The sequence below is a fragment of the Sebastes umbrosus genome, chromosome 9, assembly GCF_015220745.1.
Source record: "Sebastes umbrosus isolate fSebUmb1 chromosome 9, fSebUmb1.pri, whole genome shotgun sequence".
In the NCBI taxonomy this organism is placed as follows: domain Eukaryota; kingdom Metazoa; phylum Chordata; class Actinopteri; order Perciformes; family Sebastidae; genus Sebastes; species Sebastes umbrosus.
In genome coordinates this window covers 18,972,064-18,996,126 of record NC_051277.1, presented here as the reverse complement: position 1 = coordinate 18,996,126, position 24,063 = coordinate 18,972,064, and the positions used below count along the sequence as shown (strand labels likewise).

At 42.5% G+C, this 24,063-nt stretch overlaps 2 protein-coding genes across 4 annotated transcripts in view; one reads left to right on the top strand and one right to left on the bottom strand.

Moving 5' to 3' along the window:
• The window catches only part of mrpl11 (mitochondrial ribosomal protein L11), a 46,221-nt gene that overhangs the window by 7,400 nt on the left and 14,758 nt on the right, over positions 1–24,063 (top strand). For both annotated transcript variants that reach the window (XM_037780458.1, XM_037780459.1), the window contains exon 2: positions 6,406–6,584. In XM_037780458.1, coding sequence (XP_037636386.1) covers positions 6,462–6,584 — 123 coding nt within the window. In that variant the 5' untranslated portion in view covers positions 6,406–6,461. The remainder of the gene's footprint in view (positions 1–6,405; positions 6,585–24,063) is intronic.
• tmem265 (transmembrane protein 265) lies at positions 5,171–24,042 on the bottom strand. 2 transcript variants are annotated; one of them, XR_005208230.1, is made up of 3 exons: positions 17,744–24,042; positions 16,172–16,177; positions 5,171–5,181 (listed from the first exon to the last, which is right to left on the bottom strand). XR_005208230.1 is itself a non-coding variant. In XM_037780457.1 (2 exons), exon 2 carries the CDS (start codon positions 20,556–20,558, stop codon positions 19,494–19,496), a length of 1,065 nt encoding a protein of 354 aa, XP_037636385.1. In that variant the 5' UTR covers positions 20,559–20,560; positions 23,300–24,042; the 3' UTR covers positions 17,631–19,493. The 2 variants fall into 2 exon arrangements, 1 of the variants encoding a protein (XP_037636385.1); XM_037780457.1 differs by lacking the exons at positions 5,171–5,181; positions 16,172–16,177 and having other exon boundaries at positions 17,631–20,560; positions 23,300–24,042.

Genomic DNA, 24,063 nt, shown 5'->3' with positions numbered 1-24,063 from the left:
TTGAGAGATGAGACCAGAATATGAATACTTCAGTTCTTATCAAAATTAGACCCCCAGGACAAGAAATATGCATCAAGTAATGGATCACATATTTCAAACATAACCTAGGATCGAAGTTTGCTTGCGTTAATCATTTATTATTATATCAACTAAAATCATCCTAATTAGGGCTGTGAACTATCAGCTAAACTGTAATACAATGTTATCGCAACACCTGGTGAACAGTAGGACAGCGAGTCAATGAAGGAAAAATGGAAATGAGAGCTGCCACTGGTCCAAGCTTTGAGCTTAAAGGGTAACTTGGTATTTTTCAACCTGGACCCTATTTTCCCATGTCTTTGTGTCTAACTAATAGCGACAACAACTTCTGAAGTTTGTCTAGTATCAAGGGAGAGCGCTGTAGACGGCAGCCGCTCACAGGCTGCAATATGGTGCTCTTGGGTCAAGCTGGCACCGTCATTTATGTTCATATTGGGCAAGTTGGCATTTACGTCCACTAAAAGTGCTTGTTTTTGCCATGACAGACTCTGATTGTTATTATTAGTGTCTGACATTATGGGAAAGAGCCTCACTCAAGGAGAAGTCTCGTTCTGAAATCTGGGGAGGTGACGCGCGCCGGAAGACAACGGTGGAATAGTGGAATACATCCATGGTGGAAACACAAGTGCCAGCCGGGCAGAGTTTGTTGTGTTGTAGCTTAGGCGACACCCGTGGCTGGAGGCATTATGTTTTCGGGTTGGCGTTCCGTTCAGGGATCTTCTGGTAAACATGTCCGTCCCATTCTCATGAACGCGATTATCTCAGGAACGCCTGGGGGGAATTTTCTCAAATTTGGCACAAACGTCCAACTAATTAGAATTTGGTGATCAAAGGTCAAGGTCACTGTGACCTCACAAAACACGGTTTTGGCCGTAACTCAAGAATTCATATGCTAAATATGACAAATTCACACAAATGTCTAACAGGATAAAATGATGAAGTGTCATGTAGTAAACTGTGTTTACAAGTTTATAGTTTACAGTTTTACATCCACTGTCAGTGGATGTAAACTGCCACTTGACCGGTTGGCGGAGGCATACAACTGCAAGGTGTTAATTCTAGTTTGATTCTGCCACCACATGATTTAAAGTCACAGGTTCCCATGTTGGTATTAAAACTGGAAAGCACAAGTCAGCAATACTATCTCTATTCTGGTGGACACGAGTCCCCCCCATGCTACAAAGATGTTTAGGATTGGATATAGAGAAGAGCTGTAGAGAAACATAAACCAAACCACATAAAGGTGCTCTGAAAGAAATAAAATGTAAGAAAAGCTTTTACTGAATCACCAGTTTCAGGTTAACACTCCATTCATGCTCAGTGAATCTTTTTCATTGTTAAATAGATAGTAATCTTTGATTCTTTATTTATGTGGCAGCAACTAATCTGTGTTGTTAGAAATATTGTACTTCCATGATTCTCTTTTAATTTAGCAGCGATACGAAGATGAGGAGGCAGATAAAGTGTAACAAAGATTACTGAACCAGACGTGATTGTGTGTTGTTGCAGGTACAAAGCCTGATTCCACTGAGAAATCAATTAGTATTCAGCTTTTATTCCATCACACTGCACTAAAAAGATATGAAAGATATAAAAAGGAGAAGAAGACATGATTTCCTCCAGGCTGACACAGTGTCAGTATAATTTATATTAAGGACGGTCTGGGACTTTCAAACTCAACCGATTTTTCTTTTTTTTAAAGACGATTTCTTCCATTTTTCAAGAATGTCATTTTTATATAAGGTCAATATCGGTAACCTTGAACTGTAAATAAATACCAGATTTAGAGGGATTCATTGATGTTGGCTTCTGTTTGACATGTCTCCTTAATGAAGACTAAAGAGAGCCTAATAGCCTAAAAACAAACAGCGGTGAGCCTCACTAGTGCAATTAAACGCACATTTTTAATAGCAAACTGATTAATTTCTTTAATCAAAGTCAGCTTTATCCTTGAAGTGCAAGTCTGTGTTAATCATGCTGAACCACACCACAGACGCTGCTGTCCTGTGAAAATCAAAAGGAAATTTCAGACACATTATAATGAATAGATGATAAAAGACGTAATGAGTTTTACATGGGAACTAATATCAGATTATCTTTTCACCACAGGTTATGTAGACTTGCATATTATAATGACAGGAGGGATTTTACTCCAGCTTTTCCCCCGTGTGCTCAGTTTATTGACATGTTTACTTCTGTCAAAGGTGTTGTGGTTTCCATCCCAGGTAGTTTGTCTGACAGGCAGCAGGAGAGATTTCCCAGACAGACGGGCAGAGAAACAGCTCATATTTAGAGTTTGTTTTTTTGGTGGTGATTTATTAACTGTAAGGATTGTTTTTTTGTTCCATGATATTAAATAATCATATCTAATATGTAGGCTGTCAATCGATTACAATTTTAATCATATATAATCACACGATTGTCCATAGTTATTCGTAAGTTAATTGCACATTTTCTATCTGTTAAAATGTACCTTAAAGGGAGATTTGTCAAATATTTAATACTCTTATCAACATGGAGTGGGTAAATATGCTTGCTTTATGCAAAAGTATGTATATATTTATTATTGGAAATCAATTAACAACACAAAACAATGACAAATATTGTCCAGAAAGAGATCTTCTGGTAAACATGTCCACATTCTGTATAGATCCATAGGATGATACTTAAGATCTTTACACACCGGGGGCGTGAAGAATAAACGACACGAAAATGCTGGAATACTCACCAGCGAAATATTACATTATGTCTAGGGCTTTTATTGTGAAGGTAAGAATGGATGGAGTGGATCTGGTCCTGCGCTGCCTTTGTCAAGGTTGAAAGGAGTAATAAAGTTTGCCGTCTTGTTGTTTCATGAAAATAGGTGCAACTCAACCTGTTTTGCACAACGTGATTGGTTGATGCCAGTGGGTAACCTGCGGGGTCTGAGAAGTGAAGCCAATGCTGAAGGGCCCTAAACTTACCTTCTTTCTAATATCCAGCAGGGGGCGACTCCTCTGGTTGCAAAAAAAAGACTGATTGTACAGAAGTCAATGAGAAAATGACCCTACTTCTCACTTGATTTATTACCTCAGTAAACATTGTAAACATGAGTTTATGGTCTCAATCACTAGTTTCAAGTCTTCTTCAATACAGCATGATGTTCATTTAGTAAATTATGGTCCCATTTAGAGTCAAATAAACCATAAAGCAGGGTATGCTTTAGGGAGTGGCTACCTTGTGATTGACAGGTCGCTACCACGGCATTGCAAGTCCACAAACCAATGTGTTACGTCACGGTGACTACATCCACTTATTACATACAGTACAGCCTATGGTTGATGCCTTTATTCGCGGTGCAAAAGCTAAGAGAAGTTGACCTTGTTCAAAAGAAATGTCGCTTTTTTCGCTGTGTAATATTTGCATTCTGTGTAAAAGTATCCATGACAAAAACAACAATTGAAAAAAAATATATTGACGTGCTGCTAAAGCCCCCCCCCCCCGTGTGTAAATGCTTTAGATTGCATTGAACCCAAACCTGACAGCTTTACTGCATACATTTTATGCTTAACTATGACCTGATATGACTCTGTGACGTGAGCATCCTTCCAATATAACGCTGTGCCTCCTTTGTTTTGACACAGATATCTCCCATCTGTCCACTGCGGTGTGAATAAATGCTTTTAAATAAGCGCTATATTGTTGCCTAATTACTTCCTTCCTCATCTGATTGAACATCAAGATCTTCATCTTTCAATAAATTATCTGAAAGCCAGCGACTTGATGCCAAATCCTGATGGAATAATCGCAAGGACAAGAGACACATTAAACTTGAAATGTCAGGGGTAGAAATGACATTGTTGGGTGCAACAACAGTTTGAAGAATTTGGAGAACGGTCCAACGTTTGCAGTTTTTTTGCTCCATTATCGTTCCCCCTCACCCTCCTTTATTATGTGGTAATTTAAACACTGGCGTCGTGGCATGTCATTTATCAAGCATGTTTAACAAAGTGCTTTTACGCTGCAACTCTACACGGCCCAAACAAATTGCTCTTTCTGTGTCCTCCGTGTTATCGAAGACGCCCGTTGCCAGTAATTGCTGTAGGAATATAATATTCAGGCCTAAAGAGCAGCTCAAAATTGTGCCTGTTTCCTTTCAAATTACTGCGGCTTTTGATTTGATTATTCACAGCACAACATTAACCCAGCTCTGATTGAGGCTTATTGTATTGCCTTGAACCATGTTTCCTGCCACTGCACAGCTAATGCTGCTTTATTCCTTGAATCTAATGTAAATGCAGCTGCGTGAAACGGTACTGTCAGTTGCGGTTGCAATGCCTTATGTAGGTCAATTCTTCTACAGCATCGTTCACTGCTTGGCCTTGTGATGAGTGATTTCATTTTGCGAGGGAACTGCGGTTTTTATTATTCATACTCCAACAGAGATTGGAGTTGCGGTGCATTAAAGCATGACGCTGTCATTTCCCCACTCGCAGAGCTGTTATTCCCTTTGCCCCAAATTGGAATTAAACCCAACATTTGATGCTGGCCCTAATTGTTTTTCTCTCACAGTCATAAGACTTCAGTTAAGCCTCATCTCTCTGGACGTACAGTGTGTCATTTTATTGGTTGATATATATTTTTTTTCCAGCCCCCCCTCGAACTGCTTTTACTTATTTTTTCTGCAGCTTGCCAGTTTAGCAGTCTTTCAGTCATTGTTTGATAACAGAAGTGGGTTAAGATTTAATCCATACTGGTCTCTGCATTTTCTAACTGGCTCCAAAATTGATCTGAACTGCAACACGATTTTTCTAAAGTACCTGAACACATCAGGGGAGTAGCGTGAAATTGACCTCTGAAACGTAGCGGTGTGTGAGACTTACAATGTAAAGAGGGAATACAAACTAAATGGGTTCTATTTGGGGCTCTTTCTGCAGTATGCGTATTGCCTTAATGCTCTAAATATTGCCTCACGGTGGTTGCACTTTAACAGCTGCTGGAAAATCAACAGCGCAGATACAATCACAACTTTTCTTGGGAGCAGCTTCTCCCCGTTTGTTGCTCTAAAGCAGCGTGAGGTCCCATATATCTTTTTGGTACCGTCTCTTCTGTTGATCTAATTGGATACCCTCTGTTGCCTACAATGAATCATTGCTGGACCTCCTCTCTCCCTTCAAGTACTTATTTTTATTGAATGCAGGGTTCCCCTGAATCACAACACACAACCTTAAACTCGTATTTGTCCCTTGGCTCTAGTCATTGATCTTTTTTTTCTCTTTTTTTCTTTACAGCTCTGTCAGTATCACTTTTATTCCGGCAGAGGATTATAGGCTTGCTTTTATGCGTTTCTGCCTCCCCAGAGAAAAGCCATGAGTTCAGGCCGTTCTCCCCACTCCACTAATTGACTCCTAATTTGGCAAATGCATTTTAAGGTGGAATGAAAAAGCCGACCCCTCTTTGCGTTCATATGCGGGGATGCCACTTCAACCCTCCTTTGTGTCTCAGTATTGTAGTTGCCATATGTCGCAAAAATCTAAATCAAAGGGCCACTGACGCACCATGGGTCTGTGGTTTACACAAGCAAAAGAGTCCATTGTCCATGCAAAATGGATGTGTTTCTGATGGTTTATTTATCAAAGCAAAGCAAGCAAAGAAGCACAAAGAAAACATGATGTCACTTCTCTCTTGTTCTGTAAAAAAACAGAAGCCCACCCAGGTGCATGCTGGTCTACCTGCCTATATAACTGAGGGTGCCCACAGTTTTCCCAAAAGAAAACAAAATACTGATTATGCAAAAAAACTAATACTGTATACTAAACAAGAAAATAATTATACTAAACAAGAAATAATTATGCAAAGGAAACACTATCTAGAATAATAAATCAAACAATACTACTTATTATTAGTAAAACAACAACTAAATACTAACAACAAATAAATTGCTCCTACGAGTAATTGTTACTTATCCACTCCTCTGCCCTCTACTCTTGACCTCTACTGATGCAGGGGAAGCTCTGCTGCAGCACACAGAGTTTAGTGACACATCTGAAGGTGAGGCGTTTTGGCATGCACCCCATGAGTTTTTTTGGGAGAGAAGTTTTAAATCCTGCCAGTTCTTAGGACTCTTCAACATGGCGAGCGTCAGCACTCGGGCTGCTGATCCACACTGCAAACACCTCGAGGAAAGTGGCTCTCGCTGAGCCGATCGAAGGCAAAGATTTTTTTAATTACTCGCCCGTCGCAGAATGAAAGGCACGGGTTTTCGCCTGCGGGTTTTGGTATCGATTTCGAGTGTATGATGTTTTAATGATCCCGTCGTGTAAATGATTTGTTGCAGTTGTGTATTCATGAAAGGCTAATTTGTTTGTTTTTCTTCTCTGCTCTCAGTGGATGGATTCTCAGTTGACTTGGAGGCAGATTTAAGGCTTTCGAGACAGACCAGGATGTCAAAGATCTCTAAGGCAGCTAAGGCTGTGAAGAAATTGGATGCCAGCAGTGTAATCCGGGCTATAGTGAGGTCAGGACAAGCGGCCCCTGGACCTCCACTCGGCCCCATCCTGGGACAGGTAAAACTACTTACGATTCCTCTTCTTGTTCCATCTGTTCGCTCTGAGTAATCAGGAGTATTAACGTAATTGCAGGAGCAGGGCTTTCATTTTATCAGCTGACCTTCTGCACACAGCTCTCATTAACCGCGAGACAACCTGATCCTTCCCTATTTTCACTGTTGTCAATCACATAGTTGCCTCTCTCTCCTCAGTCACCTCAGCGTACATCCCCACCTCCACCTCCACCTCCACCTCCTCTCATAGCCCTATTCATATTTCCATTCTTATTCTAGTCGCACGGCTCCATTGTGCAGGTCGTGCCACACTCTCTTTCAGTCTGCAACTATTTTCTCACAGTTTCCAGGGCCAAAAACACTAACACCTCCATCCACAACAGCTGTCCATACACATTAGCCTCGCTCTTTACAAGCCAGTCGATGAAACGGGATTGGACCTGTGGAGGTTTTGTCTTAAATTCTTGTATACTTCTCTCTGCTTCAATTACTCCGCAGAGACAGCTGAGGTTTCTTGTTTTTTTTATTGCTCAGGGATGCACCACTACTACTTCTTCTCCACCGATGCCAAAACCTTCTAGAAAAATTTATGTTTTGGCTGGTACAATAATAAAATAAGTTGGCAGTCCTCAAGCGTTGAGCAATGAACAAAGATGGATTGGGGCGAGTGGGTAGAAGTAACTGCGGCTGAATTATTTTTTGCTGTAAATAAAATCATCCTTCTGTGACTTATTATGGGAACACATCATGAAAAACTCACTTTTTCCATTGCTTGTGCACGTACCTTTTATGTATCTGGAGGCACGCACTGATGAGTTATAGATCAGCTACACATTCATAAAAAAACAAGGTTTCATTTATAGAAGAATATGTGGAAATTTTCATTTTAATACAATTCAAATTGTGCTTAGAGGGAATTATTTCCACTGGACATTATGACCAGTGTGTATGTCTGCTCGTCTCTCTCGGAGCAGGGAAATCTAAATAGTTGGCTAGCATGGGATGCATATTGTATCATTTATGAGATCTGATTTATATATATCATATATAACCTATCCCTTAGGCTTATATCGCTTTTAATAGATTATCAGTGTGCTTTCTTGCCAGATTCGCTCACAGAAAAAATAGATCAGACAGACCGTGAAACTAGCGCTGCAGATGGCGAGCCGGCTGCAGAGCTCCGCAGCGCCGGGCCCACGCGCGTGTTTGTGTCCAGCAGTGTTGCTCTCAGAGCGAATTAAAGAGCAGGCGAGAAAGCGGGCAAATGAGTATTGAAAAATATTTCAATTCAGAATCGAGCATCATCTGATCGGCTCTTCCGATCATCCTTTATAGAGACCCCCGATCATCCATTGGCCGATGACGATTAGTGGCTGATTGATCGGAGACTCTTATCCTCAATGTACGTCGACAAAAAATGCTTGTTTTTGCCACCGACAGACTCAGATTGTCATTATGAGCTTTACATTTGCTTGATCCAGTGTGTTTGTCCTGAAACCGGAGGACAAAGGTGGAAAAATGAGTGAGAGATGGAGAGAGGAGTGACAGGAAGAGTTTGTTGTGTTGGAGTACAGACAGTGGAGCTTAGTGTTATCTAAAAGATTTTCAATGTCTGATTTCAACAATGTGGATGAGGCCTAACCCTCTGGAGAGATTTCAGATCGAGACTTCAAACAAGACACAACAACGAATAGACCGGATCAAGCAAAAGGTAAAGTTTATAATAACAGTCTGAGCCGGTCAGTGGCAAAAACAGGCACTTTCAGTGGATTTAAATTGACAGTGAGGAGCTACCCCTATCATTTATCGGCTGCCGTCTGCAGTGCTAAATACTGGACCAATTTCAAAACGTGTTGTCCCCATTAGTCACTTAGGCTGCCGCTGCATTCACACAAGATCAGGCGTTGTGGTGTTTCGCCGCAAGGTTGTGTGGAGGTGTGGGTGAGTCACTTTAATGGGCCATTAACTGTGACAATTAACGTCTTTTGTTCTCTTATGGCTTGGTTGCGCATCGCTGGTTATGTGATTGGCCACTGCAGCGTGACATCAGGTTGCGTTTCTCCAAAATTTGATTCAGTTTCTACTTTTCCGCCACAAGCCAGCTGCCTTTTTTCCAGCCCCCCTGCAGCCACTGCAGCTGCAGCCCAAACGCACCACCTGATCTTGTGTGAATGCAGCCTTAGACACAAAAACATGGGAAATAGGGTCTGAAGTTACCCTTTAACTGTTCAGTGCTGATGCTCTGTTCATTAACCTCATCTTTCTGGTCAAATATATATTTTATTTTACACTATAAAGGCCCAATCTGCTCCCACTTTAACGGTGATTCAGCTATTTAACTTTGACTGTCCTTTGCGAGATTGAGTGGAAGAAACCCTATGGCTCGTTCTGTACATACAAATGATCCAGTTAGGCTCTTTTAATGGACAGTGCTCATCAGCCTTGAATGCTGTTGCACGCTTGGAATCCGGATCAATTCTCACAGTTAATCCATCTCTGTGACTCAGTGACAACGCTCGGAGAGGAGAACGTGAACAAAACTGGCAGAAAAGAAAAGCTACACATGATTAATAATGTCAGGAAAAAAAAGCGAATGCTGATGTCAGAAAGGAGTTAAATGATGTTTCTTTTATCTGACATCGACTGTAACGGTGTCATTACTTTATGGTTTCGTTTCTGAATGATGTACTCTGCTGTCACCAGCGGGACAACATAAACTATGACATAAAATCAGTTCATTACTGGAGATCTGAACTCCGTGCCAGACTGGGACTAAGATTTAGTGCTCACAAATACTGTAGTTTATAATAAAGCACATTTCTCTCCTGTTTTTGTTTTAACTTTCTCTATATTGCTCTACACATTCACTTGATATCATATATGAATATGCGTCTCATTTTGGGGTTTTTACATCAGTTTGCGGCACACAGCCTCTTGCCGGTTTACGGCTCTGTGTGTTGTACACAAACCAACTAGATGACAGTTTGCAGAGATGCATGCCCAAAAGAAAAACCCACATTTATAGTCGGAGGGAGAAACACACCTACTTTTAAACATTATGAAAGACTTGGATATCGCCAGGTTTTTGGATATGTGCAAATACTGAACGCTGACCTTTTTCAAGAAGATGGTTTGAAGGAATGAAAGAGGGAGGCTGTGTTCGCACGGTCGAACAAGTCCACCACCGGCTACGTTAATCGGAGTATAGCACGGCTGCATGTAAATGGGAATATTAATGGAATATTCATTTTTCATTAGCCATAGGAATATTGTCTTTTTCGGAATAAGGGCAAGAACTGGAATATTTTGTGTATGTTAACGTAGTCATTTCACCATTATATTCACATATTGTGGCTGCGATTAACAAATATGTTCTTTAATGATTCATTTGCTGATTATTTTCTCAATTAATTAATATTTTGCTCTAGATAACTATCACTCAACTCTGCAGCTTTTCTCAGCTCTACGAAGCAATTTAATTAGCCATGTTTCCATTCACATATTTTTATTCGCATTTTGAAGTCTGGACTGATGTTTGACAGTGACTTCACTTTTAAATGAATAATACAATGAGTAGTTACAGTAATGATTCTTACAGCTGGGAAACATCCATTTTTTTATCCTGTAATAAAGAGGAGGATCTATGCTTTAATCTCATCCCATTTCACCATCTTTTATTCCCTATGAAAAATACAGCAGCCCTGGTTTTAACTGCTGCCAAGAGAAGAGTGCGTAATAACCCAATTTTACCGTCTCTGCACTGTTTTCCAGTTAGATGTATAATTGATTTTAAGATTTTTACTGATCACATTTAAGGCTCAGCTAAATCTTCCTTCCCCTCAGCAACACTGGAGACCTCTAAGTTCCTTCTGATCCTCCCAAGCTGAGAATTAAGGAACTCGCTCTGACTGTCACTCAACTCTCAACCCTAAAGGTTATTCAGTTTTTCAGTTTGTAGCACATCCTGCCTCTGAAACTCAAAAATACCTCTGAAAATTAACTTTTTTCGCTTCATTTTGCGTAACAGAAAATACTATACACCTGCAACATAATGTGCAAAAACATGTTTTTATAGAATTGCATTACTTGACAGACAGAGTGAATATTTTAATGGCAGCTCGGAGTAGGCAAACAACAAAACTACAAACAATAGCAATCATACATTTTTGAACAATCCTCCATGTCTCTTCACATCATGTGAAATCTGTCAAAGTGACATGAGTGCTGATATGTCAGCATCCGTCATCGCGTTGTGGTATTTTTGGGTGTTTTCCCCTAAAAAACACAGTTTCCTTTTGCAAAAGATACGCTGGAATCTGAATTATGTGACAGCTGAAGATAACAGGCAAGAATAAGAATAGTGGTTTCTTTACCAACTTCGACAAGTATGCAGTCAGTGTGATCTGTACTGCCTGTCTTTGTTTCATTTCACCTCTGAACACTTGTTCCTCTCTTTGTCCTGTCCAAATACTCTGTTAAATTGTGGATTTTTCCCACTTGGGAGTTTGGTACTTTATTTAAAGACCACATTTAGTTTATGTTTCTGTGTTTGAAACTATATTCTTGTATTTGTTTCCCACTGCCCAAGGTGACATCTACAACAAGATATTTAATGTCTGTTGTATAAAGTACCCATACCTGAGTGCTGTACTTAAAGATACAATATTCAGAGTACTATTATAGCAGAAAACAACTATTTACTATGTAATGATATAGAGGAGTAATGTCTACCTGAGCAGAGAATGACATCACTCTCCTTCAGTGTGTGTTCAGAGCTTCTCTGTGTTTTGTTGACATCGCCGGGCCGGCCTTGTGTGCTTTTAGTGCATGTGAGCGTGCACCACTGGCTAGCTCACGGATGCCGCTTTGCACTGCTCTCATACAGCGGTTACAGCTGATAACGCTGTCCTGACCAACGTGTCATCGCGGAAGCTTAGCACCCACCCTCCGGTTCCCCTTCAGGTAAACACTTTTAGCTCTGTCTGCACTGTTACCTGCCGTCACCATGTTGAGAGAAATGCTCCCAATCTTGCATTTAGCACCTTTAAATATATAGATTTGAGGTACTTTACTTGAGTAAATCCCTTTTATGCTACTTTATACTACTACTACTCCACTACATTAATTTGACAGCTTTAGTTACTTTTCAGATTCAGATTATTAATACAAAATATAATTGATTTGATATCCTATCGCCTGCTGTATGTAGTTTGTTTACTTTTTCTTCTTAGCAGTTGCATCACTGTTGCGTGCTCTTCAGTACAACAGTAAGTGAACGCATCTTACGGCCGTCCAGCAGGATTCTGACTGTGTTTCAGTTCAGTAGTTCAGTTCAGTCTGTTGCCAGTTCAAGCTGTCACGCTCAGTCCTTTTCAGACTTTTTAAAACTATTTTTTTAAATCAAATTTCTGGACACAAAACACCAAAGAACTGATGTAACTTTATACTTTATATAAGGCTGCCACATTTTCAGAAAGGTGTTGTATCCTTTTCTCAGGCTTTCCAACGACCATCTATCATTGAGGAGGAATCAGATTTCAGTGTCACTGCTAAGCATTTCCTGGCCGCACATGGGGCTGCACAATTAATCAAACTTTTATTGAAATCGCAATATGGTCTACTGCAATTTTCAAATTGCAGGATGAGGAGGAAATCACAATATTTGATTGGTGAAATGTGTGTCAAAATACCATATATTCTACAGGCTTAAGAAAACATCTTTGTTCGGTACAGATCCCCACAAAATCACACCACAGTCATTTTTTCAATGAAAATGACAATAATGATGTAAAAAATGATCATTCCCTCTGATATCACAAATCATATCGCATTTGCATCTTTTCAAAATCGTGCAGCCCTAGCCACACAAAGTGATCTTCATAAATTTAATTTGGGAATTAGTTGAAGATCTGCTGACACTTCAGCATGAAACTTGATTTAATGGGAAGGTATCTCCTGTGATCTTGGTCAAGGCCGACCTCTCTGCCACATCTGAAGCACATTTCTTTTTCAATTCAGGTTTGGATTTATGTATTTTCCTCTATTTATGTAGCAGAAAGGATAGTGAACCAGTCCGTATTAATAGTAACTGACAAACTGTCTTGACATAAATCAGACCAGAGCTGTTCATCAATTGTTATGTTCAGATCAGATTGCCGTCTCGCTCTAGATTTGTGCAAAATTGGCTTTGGGCCCTCATTCAGCAGTAAGGAGAAATAAAATTTGTATACATTTCCCTCATGAAGCAGATTTCTCCACATCAGTAAATACAGGTATAGTCAAGAATAGATCTTAACTGGAGATAGCAGAAGAAGGTTTTGCAGGACAAGGCTGTCTTTTAATAGACTTTTAAAGAGGAAGTAATGTGAATCACAGCAGAGCTCCGCTGCTAAAAGCTTCTGATTTGGTCCGTGATAATGGGGATTCAGTATAGTGTGAAAGTTTAGCGTTTAAAGCCTTAGGTTTATCATTTATTCATATGTAGAAGAGATCTTTTTAGAATACAAAATAATCTTGTATTCTGTTACTCTGTATGCTTTTGTGTAGCACATCCTTTGGAAAGAGTCCTCGTGATACTTGTGTGTTAATCATTTCTCCTGTGTCCGAGTGTGTGTTAATCATTTCTTCTGTGTCCGTGTGTGTGTGTGTATGTGGCATGACATGATGTAAAGGCAGCGTCAGGGAGAGGGCCTAAGAATCGATATTTTAGACAAAGGCAAGCACTGTATGTGATTTATCACGAGCTAGAGGACATACAATACAGAACTTGTTGCACATTATTGAGCAGAAGGTCAGCTATCTGTTGATCGACTTTCTTGTATAAGCTCACAGAAGCTAAAAACACGTGAGCAACTCCTGGTCTGAGAAGTGAAGCCAATGCTGAAGTGCTTTAAACTTGCATTCTTTCTAATAGCCAGCAGGGGGCGACTCCTCTGGTTGCAAAAAGAAGTCTGATTGTATAGAAGTCTATGAGAAAATGACCCTACTTCTCGCTTGATTTATTACCTCAGTAAACATTGTAAACATGAGTTTATGGTCTCAATCGCTAGTTTGAAGTCTTCTTCAATACAGCATGATGTTCATTTAGTAAATTATGGTCCCATTTAGAGTCAAATAGACCATAAAGCAGGGGATGCTTTAGGGCGGGGCTACCTTGTGATTGACAGGTTGCTATCACGCCGTTGTCCAGTCTGGGTGTTGTCTGTGTTTTCGTCTTATAACTTTAACCGTTTCACAGTGTGTTTTCAGTTCACGCAAGTTAATGTTAACCTTTTTGGTCACTTAAAAATGTGTTATTCAGTGTTCGGTTATACTTAGCTCCACCCTTTCATGCCGCTTCTTGCTGCAAATAAACAAGATGGCGAAGGCCAAAATGCCGAACTCGAGGCTTCAAAACAGCAGACAACAAACCAATGAGTGACGTCATGGTGACTACGTCCACTTCTTATATACAGTCTATGCTAAACATGGTTTCTTTGTCCTCGGAGGGCTATAAAAATGTGTTGTACACAACATTGTGAGACATCCCTCACTGACTCTAGGGATGCGGTTCATGGTCTCTCCTTTTGTAATTATAATACCATTTTTTACTTCAAATCCATCAGTACTTTGTGCATTACCTTGTGTGTGTTTGAGTGCTTGCAGGTATATTCCACAAAAATAGTCGGTTCAGTTCAAAGATTCGTTTGTAGATCTGCTGAACACCCTACATTTACAATGATATAAAATAGAGAAAAGCAGCAAATCCTCACATTTGAGAAGCTGGAACCAAAAACTGTTTGACAAATAACTTAACAATTAAGCCACAATCAAATTAGTTGGTGATGAATTAAATTTAAATGTTTCAACTAGGGCAGCAACTAACGATTAAAAAAATTTAATGATTTTCTCGATTAATCGATAGTTGTTTGGTCTATAAAATGTCAGATAATGGTGAAAAATGTGTTTCCTAAAGCCCAAGATGACGTCCTCAAATGTCTTGTTTTGTCCACAACTCAAAGATATTCAATTTATTGTCATTGAGGAGTAAAGAAACCAGAAAATATTCACATTTAGGAAGTTGGAATCAGAGAATTTTGACTTTTTTCTCTTAAAAAATGACTCAAACGGATTAATCGGTTATCAAAATAGTTGGCGATTAATTGAATAGTTGACAACTAATTGATTAAGTTAAAATTCAACCCTAGTTCTTTATGTCGTTTCATTTGAGCACCATAAGTTGACTAGTACTTCTTACCTGTTTCAGCCTGATGCCACCTGAGACCAGTATTGGTATGCGTTTGTCTCCAGTGTTGCATTGCATATCATAAGGGTCTCTTTTGCATCATTCCTTTTCTCGTAGAATATTCTTTGAAGTTCTCCCCAAAAGCTGTGACACGGATGGTGTGTGCTCTGATGAATGATTTAGACATCTGTCTGTTAAATGTGTCTCTTTCTGCCAGACTAGGTGAGTGTGAGCTTTTAGGCATACTGTAGCTGTCGCCGCGTCAGGGGGGTAATGAGGTGAGATGGATCGTAACCAAGTGCTCAGCGGAGCAAAACAAAGCCATATGTTTGTCTAAAGGTGCCTCCTTTTGGACTGCTTGGGATGTCATTGTTGTCGAGGCGCCACGTTGTGTTCGTTTGTCTCTCTGGGCTCCCGTGCTCCATCAAGCTCACACTGTGTGTAACGGTAAATAAATGGCAGTCGGCAGCCGCTGTGCTTGAGGCGGTGGCTTCGGCCCTTTAATCTTAGCCAACCTCTCCTCCTCGGTTTTTTTTCCTCGTCTCTGACTAACCACCCTTGACAGGGGAAGTGCAGAGAGGTAGGCGGCCTGTCGGCTGCGGGGCAAATTTAAACAAACGAGAGAAATAAAAGAAGGAACGAGAGACAAAAAAGGGAAACTGGCAGCTTTGGTACAGGAGAATAATTACAGGCTGGAGTGAAATTAACACAGGCGAAATGGAGGGGAAGAATAGAGAGCGGCAAAAGAAGAAAGAAAAAAGGCGAGCGGCTCATGCACTTTTCTTCAGGAGCAGGTTATGAGAGTCTGTGGGAGCTGAGGGAAAATGCTGAGCATTGTATCTAGAGCTTAACAGGTGTAACAAATTCTAGGATGTAGTCATTTGCCGAGGCTGCTGCCTATGCAGTCGCTGCTTTTAGTATAATAGAAATATGAGAAGTTGCCCAACAGGGAGTGCATCCAGAATGCGTATGTTTGAAATGTAGAGTGAGCGCGAGAGGAGGAGATGAAAGAGAAAGGGAAGGCAAGAGCTGGTTGCTGCTGTCTACTACTCTGGTTATCCCTCTGTGGTTTTTCCTTAAAAGTTCATCTGAACCAGAGAGATATTCCCCACTGAAACTTTGAATTTTTTTTGTGCCTGAATGTGTGCATTAGTCTTAATTCATCCTGTTAATATAGCCTGTAAATCAAGCACAAAGCACTGAGAATAAGCGTTTCCGTTTTGACAAATAGCCTCAATTTCAATTAATAGGACCATTTAAGCTAAGAGGAGAGGCCGGCAGTGCATTCACATCACAGCCGCGCTGAGCAAAAGAGCCAGTTCACTCTGAAAACATCACACACTTACTACTACTCTTGACAGGCACACTCACATCTCTCTTTCAACATTAAACAGACAACACGACGGCACACTCAAGGATTACAGCAAGAGGATCCAAGCTGATGGGGCCGCTGGCATAATTGTGATAAATGACAGGCTTTTGTCTGCATGCTGCACTGCGAAGCAAAGAGCACGCTTTTCTAGCTTGAATATATACTTCACCTCAAGCATAAAAACATGCAATTTTCTGTGACTGCAGAAAGCAATCTAATTGACAATAATAGTGGTGGTTTTTAAAATAGGAGGCAGATATTTGACCCTGAGGCCTCGAATAAATTGGACTGACTCCTCCTGTTTTCCCCCAAGGCTGCCAATAGCACTCCTACATAATAGTCAATGAAGTGTCAACACTAGGCGAGTATGAAACACTTTATTAGTTTGCACTCTGTCCTGGAGGTGTAGCTGACAACAGCTGTGGAGTAACTTCACAGTGTACACATGGCGCATGTCCAAGTTCCGCATGGTACACATAACGTGCACGCCTCGTAGCTCCATGAGGAAACAAGGCACTTGACTGTACTGTACATCCTCTACACCTGCTGCTCCGACCCATAATCCTATGATGCCCAAATACTACAACACCCACATCTTAACAAAGTAGTGAATGAAAAATCAAAAAGTTAACTCTTTCATCTAAAGTGGGATTTAGGGTTGGACAGGCAGCTGGACGTTTTTTTTTTTCTTCTTCTTTTTGAAAATGACTGAAAGAGACTTTGAGACAAGTACAGACGACAGCGAAACATGAATTTTAAACGTGTTCTGAAACGGTAAAGGGATTACTTACATTGGTATCCTGTCTTTGTAAACAATGTAGTAAAATAGACCTGTACTGTAGATTGCGTTGCAATAGGATTAAGATGATGCAAAAATACCCATCTTTAAGCTCCACCATTAAAGGATTGTATTTATGGAAATGGTGTCTTTCATAAATAGTTGCCATCTTGAGTTATGCACATTTTGTTGTGTTAAAATCGCTGCAGGAGGGTTTTAACAAACCGCAATCATGGTCTTAAAATAAATGTAACACAGTACAGTATCTATCATCTCTAGTGGATGCTCAAATTCTGCATTTAAATCAAATAAAAGATGTCATAATACCAAAATCCCCACCCGTTTGGCGCACGAGTCTGCAACACGTTCTCACTCCCAACTTGTCAAGTACCGCCGCTTGGTTAGCACTGCTTGGTTAGTGCATCGGAGACCGACTCACGTGGTACCCCTCTTGTGTTACTTTTGGACGGACCAGGTACGGCGTGTTGATATACGCTCATTACATCCATAGTGTCCTTTCAAAATAAACTTCTGTTTTCACAGGAAGTTAGGTTTAGGCAACACAACCACTTAGTTAGGCTTAGGAAACGGTCGTGGTTGACATTATCTTCACTGACTAACGACTCCAGTGACTAGCGACTCACGGGACTCACGATACCGACGAGTCACGTGACTAAATAACTCAGCGTTACTTTTAGTTTCACACGGGCCACTCACGGTGGTCTCCTGGTTGAAAGTCTTGTTTGTTCGACCCATCCAACGCCCCTCCCGCCCGCCCGTAGCGGACACTTTTGGTACGTGTCCACATGGGTGTTTTTTATCTCGAGGGATCGTCTCGCTTCCCTGCATTGGACGCTTGATGGGCTGCCACTAGACACAAGACACTAGGCACCTGATTGGACGGATGCATTCCCTCGTGGGCTGCTCCTTCTAGCTTTCAAACCAGAACCAACATGGCGCTTTGTTGGTAAGCTTTCTTCTCTTACATCACGAAAATAGTTAAATGAAATGTGTTTCTGAAAGCATTTTATGCGAGAAATAAGCCATGCATTTGCTGAATCTGTCTTCATTTTTGATCAACAAGGGTTAGTTTAAAAGTTTCTGGGGAGTTTGCAGAGGCGGTGAGTTGCGCCAGACGCCCCTGATTTGCATTACGTAGCCTTGACCTCAACTTAATGCAAATGAGAAGCAGCCATCGTGATGCCCCGTCTCTCGAATCGCGCCACTACGCTACCAGAATACATTGCACGGCTGCTTACATATACAATGAATGGGAAGCATGGAAAGGACAGAGGCTGTGGACACGTACCATCACGCTATTAATACTACGTCACTTGCTCCGACCGTCAAATAACACCGTGGGTAGGTTTACACCGGAGTTAGTTGAAAGCCCAGTTCATCACATACAGTCTCTAAAGGCTTCTTCCGTGTGTCGGTTTCTGATGTTGGAGCTGCCCATTCAGCAGTATTTAACGAGCTGGGAGTGAGAACAGGTTGAAGTCTGCAGGTTTTCACTCCAACCAAACACCACAGTGGTTAGCATTTCCAGCCAGACAACTGTGTTTCTGTTTGGTTTGAATGAAAATCTGGCACCACGACACTTGTGTTGCCCAGGTGTAGGGACCCTCTGAGGGGTTGCAAGAGAGTATAAAACAAGATAGGATATGAGGAGAAAACATCTTCTACACATTATTTTTATTTTCTTCTCTTGCTTTTGAAAAACTGGATAGCTTTAATAGCTTTAACCCTTCAGGCCTCTAAAATGTATTAAAATGAGAAAAATCTAAGAGGTGAACATCACTTGGGGTCGTGAGTGATTTAAAGGGCTACAAGTCGGAAGGGTTTGGATCCACTGGGTTTGACTTTACACTGAAATACTGGAGCACCGTGTTGAGTGTGAGCATCCTGGCTTTGTGTTACTGAAGAGAAAAATAAATCATCCCTCTTCTGTATTTAACTTTCTCTCTGTGAAAGGTCCCGGTAAAGTGACAGAGAAAAAAAACTTCACTAAAGGTCACGTCTGTATTTTGGGATCTTAATGACAGAAGAGGGTTGATAAAATTTTTCCGACGAGCCACATGACCTGAACTCAAATTTAACAAATGCGGAAACCACAGATGAGATGCTGTATATGGAGGAGCAGAATTAAAACAGGTGTCTGAATGCAACAACAAATGAGTGGCAGTTTGGGCGGCTGTGCCCAGATTAAAGAAGGGATTAAAACACTACTAGACTTCAACATACATTTCTGGAATATTCTTTACAGGCTGATAAATGTGTTCACAGTGTTCAATTTAAAAAATACACTCCCACAAATCCCAGCAATGCTTTTTGAGTTATTCTTAGCACTACAAAATGTGCAGAAAGCCAAGCCTGCCAAATGCATTTCCACAGCTCGGGCATTATACCCATCACTGATGTACTGAAATTCAATACAAGTTATCTGTTTGGATGTGATACTGGCTCTGCTGGTCTGAGTTTTCAAATGTGGGCGTGATCACATGCTTTTGTGCATGCGTGCATGTTGAAGAGTGACTCTCTAGAGTTCATGGGAGATGAAAGAAGGTCCTAGGGGCGTCTCTGTGGGCTCCAGGCTGACGTGGGAGAGAGTGTGGCTTTGGGAGCGAGACAGTGTGTGATAATGAGAGGGAGGAGCTTTCCCCTGGGCCTGGCTCTCTCCCTGCTCTGAGCTCTGGTTTGGCAGGGTCGAGTCTCCTGGTTCTGCTCCAGCCACCGTCCCGGCTCCTGCTGCGCCGCGCTCCTGCTTGTGTCTCTCCCAGGCGGAGCTCAGCTTCACACCCAGAGCCAGCAGGTTCTTCCCCAGGAACACCGTGGACACACGGGGGTCCCTGTACCACAGCATACCTGTGCCCCTCAGGGCCAAGGTGAAGATGTTGATAGTGACTAGGCTGAGCCAGGGGTACAAAGCCTCCTTACGGGGCCCCCTCTGTCCTGGCAGGCCGGTGGCCCCCAGCTCTGTGAGGGCCACGCAGGGCAGCAGCAGCAGGAGGGCGTAGCAGTAAAAGAAGACCAGGCCCTCGGCCCAGATGGGCAGCCTCTGCTCAACGACCCCTCCAGTCCCCGCTGCAGCCCCACCTTGGGCCTCCCAGAGCCCTGCCTGCAGGTCCAGCACATCCAGCAGGTCCACCACCACCCACAGGAGCCGGCCCCGCACCTCCTGCTTCCTGCGCTGCGGCGTCATGTGGTCAGCTCCCGTCAGGATGAGAAACAGGGAGGGCAAGCAGATGGACAGCAGCAGCGTCAGCGTCTTCCTGGCCAGCGGGTCGGGCGGCCGGCGCTCCTGCCTGTAGTTGTGGCAGACGAAGAAGAGCTTGAGCTGGAGCAGCGACAGGAACAGGAACCAGAGGGCGTTGGCGAAGCCACGACGCGGCGACCGCGCCTCTGATGTCACGCCGGCTGACACGAAGCGCAGCGCGAGCAGGAAGCCCACATCACCTAGCAACACCGCAGCACACTGCCACACGCCAGGCCCCGGGGGACCGCGAGACCCCAGCATGCTCTGCTCCAGCAGGTAGAGGTCCACCACTGCCATCGTGCTCACTGTGACCAGGGTTGATACGCACACCTGGGGCGTGGGCACCATGCCTGAAAGAGACACACACACATGCACGCAGTTAAATCTGCTCCCATCGCTCCACGCGGTGCCATCTGTCCTCAACAAAACTGACAAATTTGCAGAATAAGAACATGCTTGTTTTTCCTAGCACTAATTCAAAACCGAATGTAAAATAGTTTGATGCTTGTTGCTATGGTTAAAGTCATTGGCTGCCTATTAAACAGTGTGCGCCCTTCATCTTTGGCCAGAGCTACATCTACCCTGGCTGCTCAGGCTGAGTAGCCTGTTAAATTGTGTTTTCTTCTTTTTTTTGTAACTCTGCAGCTCTTTGAATTAGATACTGTTCATTTTCCATAAAGGTCCTAGCTGTGATTCTTTTTGATTCACAGACTTTCCTCTCTGCTGTTACTTTTTTCGGTGTATTATTGTTGTTTCTCTTCTTTTTTGTTCTCATCTTATTCATTATTAATTAATTGCATTCGAGCGCAGCTAGGTGCCCCGTCAAAGCCTTTCCTTTGCCTCTATAGTCTGCCGTGTTTATTCTCATACTGCGCTGCAGTCTTTAATCATCTCAAATCCCCCTCTCATTTCAGATGAATATGGATAACTTGCTATTTGTTTGGAAATGTGACTCGTGTCTTTGTGTACACACTGTGTATGTCTGAGGAGTGCATGAAGGTAATGCTAATTCTGCTGATCACGAGGGTTAATTTTTATTTTTTTTGCAGCTCATATCTCAGCCACGGACTGCATAAACCTCAATATTGACACAACGGGAGGAACGATCATTGATTTTTACAGTGTAATCGAACCGACGTCTCTTTATCGTATTTAGCTGAAAAGCACAGCACAGACCAGTGGACTGTCTGTTATCTGCTCAGCACCACTCGGGGGTGTCAACCCCTCAGCTGGATCGATGCCATTATAATACAAAATCACTACCAGCTCAGATGTGTCGTAATGGCAACAGTTCAGCGTGATCGAGCGAGAGATTGTCGGCGCGATTGCGGCCTCTGAGAAAAGTCTGCCAGTGAAAAGTGTGTATTGATATCTTCCCTCACTGTAAGACTAACAGGAGCTCTGCCATCTCCTCAGTGCTGTCTGAATCATTGAAGAGGGCTGAGGAGCTCCGCTGGGTGAAAAAAGAGGGTTTGAGATTGTGTGTGTGTGAAGGAGAATGAGCATACGACTGCATGTGAAAGATTAATAGGCCTCTTGGCTGTCTACATTCCTAATAAAGTGTTACTGCGTGATGGTAATAGTTCATAAATAAGCTCAGGGTGAGAGGGGGTGAAAGTGATGAAGAGGAAGACTCGAATGCAGATAGAAAGTGACTTCCACCCACTTCTATGAAGATGTGCAGTTCATGCGCCAGCCTGGCCTGGATGAATCCAAATGTATTCATCACCGGGGCTATTGAAATGTCACAGACATTAGAGTTTGTTCTGCAACAGATGAATCAAAGAGATGAGGAAAGGAACGATCTCGACTGATTAATCCGCTCGGAGGCGTGGTGGGAGGACAGGCGTGGATCATGCCAGCATTCGTAATATCTGATTGTCTATGGAGCCTTTTGTCTCAGCGCTTACTGCAACTTGATTACCATTCCCCCCAAAATTGAATGAATTCCACCAAGTCGCAGATTGAGAGGATATTGGAATTTAAATTTTTCTTTCTCAGGGAACAAACCCAATCTGAAGGGAAGAGAAGGGAGGGGGATGGAGAAGTTTACAGCCAGTGTTGGCAGCTGGCTTTTTCTCGAGGCCGTGCCTCTTAAGATATTCCACCTGAGCCTTAAATTTCACCCTGGATATCTCCCTGTCAGCCTGTGTTTGTGTTTTTGACTCCCTGTCAACACCGCGTAATTTATTCTGTTCTGAGTGAGGGACTGGGATGACAGCCCGTGTGTCCACTCCAGCTCATCAATAATGACCCAATTCATCATCCCCCTGTCTGGGAAAATGACACTGCCATTGACGAGGTGAGGGAACCTATTTCGCTGTAAGCATGAGTAATGACATGTAATAGTGTTCAGGTGAAATTTTTTGCGTTCTCGTTTTTTGTAGTGAAGAAAATCAATTTTTCCCCCGTCACTTGTTGTCTATAAGCTTGTGTGACACCAGTACACATGGCTCTCCCTCCATCTGCACCAGTAATCGTCCAAAAAAAAAGCCTGACAGAGATAAAGCAGGGGGCGGGTTTGCCACTTTCATTTGTTTTCTATTAATATTGGGTGATTTCCAGGTGGACAGAAATCCATGCACAGCCAAGATTAGTTTGTTTACACCCACCGGTTTATCTCCACAAGCAGACAGTTTTCACATCACATCAAAGACCAGATCCTCCACTAGTTATCACAGGTGCCACTGGAGCACCAAGGGCATCAGGACAAACATCTATGTCATTATGTGCAAACTAATTAATTAATGGAGAGCCAGGCAGTGTGCAAGCCCTGATAATGAATAAATCCCTCTCTCCAGCCACATGACTGAAACATCTGTTGATTTGTGAAATGTTGCCCTAAGGGGCTTTTTGTTTTTTTTTTACAGTTAGTTATCACATTTCCTTGGAAAATGTGGTTATCAGCCCCAGCATGCAGTGCGACGCCTTGCATCCTCTGGCAATTTAACAATCTCTATGAAACCGCTTCTCCTGCAACACCTGTTTCATAACTGCCCTATTAACAGCAGGTATACTGTGGGTTTATAATATATCCGTGCATGGCTGCTGGGAGAAAAGGAAAGTGAAGCTTTTTTTTTTTTAGTTACCCAAACCATTCGTCTCGCACTCTCGATCCTCCTGGCTCTTTTGATTTGCAGCCAATAAATGTGCTTTTTTCCTTCCAAGTAGAGGAGCGCAGTCGGTGACTAATAAAGTGTCTTTTATTGTCGTTGATGAGCCGAGTTTTATCGGTGATAAAAGTCTTGTATATCTCACAGCCCGGGTGTTTGGATAGAGTCCGGGAGAAGGCTCATCTCGAGTGGGAAGTCATCACCGAGCAGACTTTGGAGGAGCAAAAAAAATAAAATACTTATCAAGATTTCCCCTCCTCTCCCCGAGCAGATCTGGCATGGCCGATGTCTCCGTGGTTAATGCAGAGGCTCGATCTGATTCTGGATCTGTCACCTCCTGCAGTGTCCGGGGTCTATCCGTGGTTGTCGGTTGCAGAGAGTCGTGTAATGTGGTACTGATGCTGCTGCTGCTGATGCTGCTGCTGCTGCTCGGTGCGCAGCAACCGGAGGAAGTCGGTCCGAAGTGGAGCATCAAGCAGCAGCATCAACGCGGAGCCCGAGAAGATGGCTCATGAGAGAGAGAGAGAGAGAGAGGGAGAGAGAGAGAGAGGGGAGGCAGAGCTGCAACAGCAGGGAGAGAGAAACTCACTGCACGCTGTCCGAGTTTGGTTGTGGTGTTAATTTGTAAGCAGGCTACGTGCTCCACTCCACAGACCTCCCACCCTTCCTCTCCTGTCTCTCCTCCTCCCCCTTGTCTTCCAGCAGCTGTGGAAGTTAATCTGGAAGATGCTCTGAATATC